This window comes from Monopterus albus, unplaced genomic scaffold (genome assembly GCF_001952655.1).
Source record: "Monopterus albus unplaced genomic scaffold, M_albus_1.0 scaffold336.1, whole genome shotgun sequence".
Taxonomy (NCBI): Eukaryota; Metazoa; Chordata; class Actinopteri; order Synbranchiformes; family Synbranchidae; genus Monopterus; species Monopterus albus.
Window position 1 is genome coordinate 605685 of NW_018128216.1, and position 7090 is coordinate 612774.

Sequence of the window (7090 nt, forward strand, 5' to 3'; positions counted from 1 at the left end):
ATTTTGGCATCCCTTCATTGGCTTCCAGTGTCTTTCAGGATTCATTTTAAGATTCTTTTATTTGTTTTTAAGTCTTTGAATGGTCTTGCTCCATTGTATCTTGCTGAGCTTTTATTTCCTTATAGTCCCTCTCGGTGCCTCAGATCAGCTGACCAGCTCTTGCTTGAGGTACCGTGGGCCAGGCGTAAACTCAGAGGGGACAGAGCGTTTTCCATTGTGGCTCCTAAGCTATGGAATGCGCTGCCCCTTTACATCAGGCAGGCCGCCTCGTTGGCTATTTTTAAAACTTACTTGAAGACTCACTTGTATGCTTTGGCGTTTGATATGCTATGAGACTCTGTTTGGGCTGAGTTTTGGTTGATAGTATTTTGTTATTTTGCTATGTTGGTTCTTTTATGTTATTTTATTGGTATTTTAATATTGTAGTTGTCACGTTTTTAGATGTTTTGAATTGTATCTTATGTTAAGCACTTTGTTGGCCTCGGCTGTGTTCAAGTGCTTTATACAGTGCCTTGCGAAAGTATTCGGCCCCCTTGAACTTTGCGACCTTTTGCCACATTTCAGGCTTCAAACATAAAGATATAAAACTGTAATTTTTTGTGAAGAATCAACAACAAGTGGGACACAATCATGAAGTGGAACGAAATTTATTGGATATTTCAAACTTTTTTAACAAATAAAAAACTGAATAATTGGGCGTGCAAAATTATTCAGCCCCTTTACTTTCAGTGCAGCAAACTCTCTCCAGAAGTTCAGTGAGGATCTCTGAATGATCCAATGTTGACCTAAATGACTAATGATGATAAATAGAATCCACCTGTGTGTAATCAAGTCTCCGTATAAATGCACCTGCACTGTGATAGTCTCAGAGGTCCGTTTAAAGCGCAGAGAGCATCATGAAGAACAAGGAACACACCAGGCAGGTCCGAGATACTGTTGTGGAGAAGTTTAAAGCCGGATTTGGATACAAAAAGATTTCCCAAGCTTTAAACATCCCAAGGAGCACTGTGCAAGCGATAATATTGAAATGGAAGGAGTATCAGACCACTGCAAATCTACCAAGACCTGGCCGTCCCTCTAAACTTTCAGCTCATACAAGGAGAAGACTGATCAGAGATGCAGCCAAGAGGCCCATGATCACTCTGGATGAACTGCAGAGATCTACAGCTGAGGTGGGAGACTCTGTCCATAGGACAACAATCAGTCGTATACTGCACAAATCTGGCCTTTATGGAAGAGTGGCAAGAAGAAAGCCATTTCTTAAAGATATCCATAAAAAGTGTCGTTTAAAGTTTGCCACAAGCCACCTGGGAGACACACCAAACATGTGGAAGAAGGTGCTCTGGTCAGATGAAACCAAAATCGAACTTTTTGGCAACAATGCAAAATGTTATGTTTGGCGTAAAAGCAACACAGCTCATCACCCTGAACACACCATCCCCACTGTCAAACATGGTGGTGGCAGCATCCTGGTTTGGGCCTGCTTTTCTTCAGCAGGGACCGGGAAGATGGTTAAAATTGATGGGAAGATGGATGGAGCCAAATACAGGACTATTCTGGAAGGAAACCTGATGGAGTCTGCAAAAGACCTGAGACTGGGACGGAGATTTGTCTTCCAACAAGACAATGATTCAAAACATAAAGCAAAATCTACAATGGAATGGTTCACAAATAAACATATCCAGGTGTTAGAATGGCCAAGTCAAAGTCCAGACCTGAATCCAATCGAGAATCTGTGGAAAGAACTGAAAACTGCTGTTCACAAACGCTCTCTATCCAACCTCACTGAGCTCGAGCTGTTTTGCAAGGAGGAATGGGCAAAAATTTCCGTCTCTCGATGTGCAAAACTGATAGAGACATACCCCAAGTGACTTACAGCTGTAATCGCAGCAAAAGGTGGCGCTACAAAGTATTAACTTAAGGGGGCTGAATAATTTTGCACGCCCAATTTTTCAGTTTTTTTATTTGTTAAAAAAGTTTGACATATCCAATAAATTTCGTTCCACTTCATGATTGTGTCCCACTTGTTGTTGATTCTTCACAAAAAATTACAGTTTTATATCTTTATGTTTGAAGCCTGAAATGTGGCAAAAGGTCGCAAAGTTCAAGGGGGCCGAATACTTTCGCAAGGCACTGTATGAGGAGGAAGACTACTTTAGTGTGTTTCTGAGTTGACTGTGTGTCAGACCTGTAAGAAAGGCACAATGCCATCCCGTGCAATGGCCTGTAGCAGACGTGGTGCGCCGGTCAAGCTTTGCAGCCCTGCCCCACAGCAGGAGAAGAACGAACCAATCACAATGACCCAAGGTGAGGGCCAGGATAATGTGCCTATAACGAGGTTCCCTTTAACCGAGTCACCAAATCTGCAATAGAAAAAGCATTAACTTAAAGGATAAGTCTGGTGATATTCTGTTTTTCATACCGTTAACAAATCCCATGAAAGGACCAAAAGGCAAAAATGAATAGATCCTACTAACAAGCACTGTGTCTGATAGTCCTCTATGACAGAGAGCTAAAGTACACATCAGCAAACCACACTGTACTGTACTAGTTGACATTCTGAACAGACACAGTGCACTTACTTCCACACCAGACCTGTTGCTATACTCACTACAGCACTGAATGTGGCCTAATCTGCAGCTGAAAATAGTCCTGAGCAAATGCACTGCTTCGTCCTGCTCAAGTAACATTTGCTCAAAACTACAGCACCCATCTGAAGCATGAACCTGCTTAGTCTTTTTTTTAATCAATGTATATATATTTGTGACTTGTTTTTACAAAGCAACTACACCTTAAACATTTTATTTATACTCTACATTGATGTATTTTAATTTATAAAAAAGCTGTTAGTAACACAGGTTGATGTAGGTGAGGTAAAAGCTGCCTGTACACTGACCTTACACAAAATTACAAGCATGCACCCACATTACTAAAGAGGATCTGCTGTACAGTACTTCTCCTGACTCAGTGTTATAACATACAGTGGTCTAATCACATATGCAGGGATTTGAGTCTAAAACACTGACTCTTGTGACAAGGACACTTAGTGACTAGATAAGATGGAACATAAAGGCCAAAACCTGAACAATACCATTTTTTTCCAAATCCTACTATTAAAAAAACCCATGAACAGTGACATGGTCATTCATCACATTTTGTGTGAGACATGAGTCCAGTACTTTACAGTATGCGCTCTGTGTGACACCTACTTGTCTTGAAGTAAAACGCCCTCAATGCAAGCACCAAACAGAACCACACAGCTGATGTCTGGAGCAGCACTGTTCAGGAGAGAAATGCAATTACATTTATGTTAAACTGTTGTGAATCTGTTCGGTCCATACACTACCTACAAAGTAAAAGGTGGCACAGTGTGCCATCCTTCACTTGTTTTTTTTTTATTCTCCAAAGCCTTAGTTGTGATTCCCAATCTCAAAACAAATGCCCGGAGGTCCTTCTCTAGTTGCTTAAGCTATACTAACTACAACACAATACAACTACAAAATAGCTATACTACTTTGTGAATCAACCATTCCAGACATTTCTCTAGATTTTCAGTATCACTTTCATATAAGAGGTTTAAGGATACAGATAATGGAAGTGGTAGCAATAGCCAGGATGGTCCCAATGGGGATGGACCTCTGGGCATCCCTTAAGTCACCAGACCGGTTTGACCCAGCCATGATACCTGGAAGGGAAGCAAACAAGAGAATATCAAAAATGAAGTATTTAGAAATTAAATACAGCAATTCTGACCATAATGGTAGTTCACAAGTACTCCCATTGTGGGTCTGTCGGTCACTTCATAGTCTCACCAGTGACAGAAGGGAAGTAGATGCCAACCAGCAGCGTGAAGAAGGTTGTGATATCATTGACTACATAGGGCATGTAGATGTCCTGGGCAGGGTCACTTCCCCCAAGTGACAGCAACTTCCTGTCTTTTACCAACATACCCGAAGGGCCATACTGTGACCACATATTTTCTACAAGAGAGACAAACAAAGCATTTGGACTCCAAACAGCAAAGCAGTTTGTCAAGGATTTCTAATTAACTCAATTTACAATACAAATTGTTCTCTTTAGACACACTGAAAGATCAAGAGGTAAGAAGATACAAAAAAGTAAATACTTCTGGATGCATATAAACTCTTGGCAATCAAAACCAGCATGAGAAAATTATGTAAATCAAAGTTAAACCATTTTATAAGTCAAACATTGTATAAGTGCTCCAGACTATCCTTAAATTAACATGATAATCATCAAGTTCATAGCACTGGATGATCCAGCAAACAAATGGCTGGAGCTTAAAGAAAACTGGTAATTAAAAGCAGGCAAGACAGCACAGGGAAGCAAACAGATTAAAGTCAATGTAATCAGAATGGAGACTTCCAAACACACTAAAAGTCAAACCCATCTGAGACAGAAGGGGAGAAAATGCTAAATCGAGACAGAAGGCTGCTCACCAAGAGCCTCCAACGGATCAGAGGGTTCTTCTGTTAAAGGGAGTTTTTCTTCCCTGCTGTCGCCAAGTGCTTGCTCAAGGGGGATTTGTTGGGTTTTCCCTCTGTAATAATAGTGATAATAGTAAGGTCTAGACTCTAGACCTTACTTTGTATAGTGTCCTGAGATGACTTTTGCTGTGATTTGGCGCTATACTAATCAAATTTGCTTTGATTTGAATATTTCTGAGATGGACGATCAAAATGGTAAGAAGGACTTATTTGAGGGAGACTGGGGAGGAGAAAAAGAAATAATCACATTGGACCTGCATGCACTTGGCTCAGTTGCTTCACTATAAATATGAGAAGAATACATTTGCATTGGTTTGAAGTAAAACTAGTTTTTCACGGCCAACAGCTACATAAGAGGAGGAATGTTCTGAGTGGATATTAAATAAACATTGTGATTCTTGACTGAGTAGATTCCTACTGAAAGATTGAGCTTTTCTAAGCCTGTTTAGTTATCTTTCGATGTCATTTCAACGCTAATTTTGGCAGGCTTGTTATGCAGGCTGGAAGAGGTTCAGGCAGAATGTTAATTCTGGATAATTTGGACAAAAAAAGCATAGTTGAACTAAACTTGATTCACAACTGAAAAATTGCAGCTAACTACCTATAAACTATGATAACTGCAATAATTCAACTGGTCTGCCTTATTATATGAGAAAAAGGTGACCACACAACAGCTTCATGTTGCAACCAAACCTTGTAGAAGAAATACGGCATTCCAACCTGAAATGACTCCGCTGGTCAGCCCGGGGATGCCCTGCACCAGGGTCACATTGTTGTTGACAAAATAGTCATTGCAGGTGGCATTGAGTTCAGGTCCACTACAGAACTGCTTCCACAACTTGGTTGTAACTGTCACGTTGTCTATAACCTCTGTTTTCAGACAGGTATCAAATTTGTGGTTCTGCAGAGTGCGATTTCCCAACATGCAAACACTGTAAGGGGTAAAAAAAAAAAAAAAAGAAGATAAGCGTTAGATTCTCTAAATGACACACAGTTTATGTTTACATTGTTGCATTGCATGTCTCATGTTTTAAAAACAATTTAAACGGATAAATAATATGTTAATAAGCTATCATAATGAGCTGCAATGGCTAGCTGACAATGCACAACATGGTTCAATGCACCACTGGAAGCACCGGGTAATGCAAAGTGGACTCACGGAAAGTCTGGGGGCTCAAAGATCGTCTTGATGACTCCAGCATAGATGGAGAGAATGGAGAGAATGACACAGGCCAGGAAGACTAAAGCTAGCTTGTTAACATATTTCACCCCCACATAGACAACAACAGCCATCATTGCAAGGCAGCATGTGCCATAAACACGCATGTTATTCAGCAGGGCATTGGCCTCATCCTCCTTTCTTTCTGCTATGAAGATGGCTGCTTTAGGCGTAATGTAGGTCTGAAATGCCAGGGGAGAGATGAGACAAAAACAAGAAAGAAAGAAAATATATATACCTGTGACCTTCAGTATGAAGAAAGGACAAATTAGAGCAAAACTCAGATATTTAGCTTTCTAAATATTTTTGTCTAAGTCAAAATGCAAGTTTGGGTAAATAGCATAAACCTGGTTAGGTGAGAAGAAAAGACAACCTTACTGAACTGTAAGTAGTAAGCTGTAGGACAGTGACCATATAGAAGTATTCCAAGCACACTCACCAGCAGAATCTCTATAGTGCCCAGGATGTACATGGAACCAGCAAAGGTTGTCCCCAGGTAGAAACAGAGGCCTACAGCTCCACCAAACTCTGGGCCCAGAGACCTGGAGATCATGTAGTAGGAGCCTCCAGCTTTGCAGGGAAAAAAAGAATGACTTTTATGAGAAAGAGGATAGTAACTTCTGTTAAGCCAGTATTTTAGGGACTTGGAGAACTTTTAGAATTTTGTACAACCCAAAACACATCTTACTCAAATATAGGTTTTAAATGATTTGCAGTCATTGTATTCAGTTTTTATTTACAGTTTACACAGCATGCTAACTTTTCAGGAAATGGGGATGTAATATAGTCTGAGATACTTTCAACAAGTAGCATACTTTTTCATATTTTGGTGAAAGCCTAAGGCTTAAACATTTTCTATGCTGCTGATATTCTTATCTTCTTCTTGTTCTTTTGGCTGTTCCCGTTAGGGGTTGCCACAGCGAATCATCTGTTTCCACTTAACTCTATTCTCGGCATCCTCTACTCACACCAATTAATTTCATGTCCTCTTTTAGCACATCCATATATCTCCTGTTTGGCCTTCCTCTTGACCTCTTGCCTGGCAGCTCCATCTCCAACATCCTTCTACCAATATAACCACTATCCCTCCTCTGCACATGTCCAAACCATCTCAATCTGGACTCTCTGACCTTGTCCCCAAAACAGCCGACCTGAGCTGTCCCTCTGATGTGCTCATTCCTAATCCTGTCCATCCTGGTCCCTCCTAAAGAGAACCTCAACATCCTCCTCTCTGCTACCTCCATCTCTGCCTCTTGTCTTTTCCTCACTGCTACAGTCTCTAACCCATACAGCATAGCTGGTCTCACTACTGTCTTGTACACCTTTCCTTTGATTCTTGCTGACACTCTTCTGTCACACAACA

At 40.7% G+C, this 7090-nt stretch overlaps 1 protein-coding gene across 1 annotated transcript in view; it reads right to left on the reverse strand.

The window, feature by feature from the left end:
* LOC109974517 (solute carrier family 12 member 7-like) overlaps positions 1 to 6280 on the reverse strand; it is a 43341-nt gene extending 37061 nt beyond the window's left edge. Inside the window, exons 1-5 of the mRNA XM_020624726.1 lie at positions 6167 to 6280; positions 5668 to 5909; positions 5229 to 5440; positions 3813 to 3980; positions 3587 to 3685 (exon numbers count right to left, since the gene is read on the reverse strand). Coding sequence (XP_020480382.1) covers positions 3587 to 3685; positions 3813 to 3980; positions 5229 to 5440; positions 5668 to 5909; positions 6167 to 6280 — 835 coding nt within the window. The remainder of the gene's footprint in view (positions 1 to 3586; positions 3686 to 3812; positions 3981 to 5228; positions 5441 to 5667; positions 5910 to 6166) is intronic.
* Between the last annotated feature and the right edge of the window lie 810 nt (positions 6281 to 7090).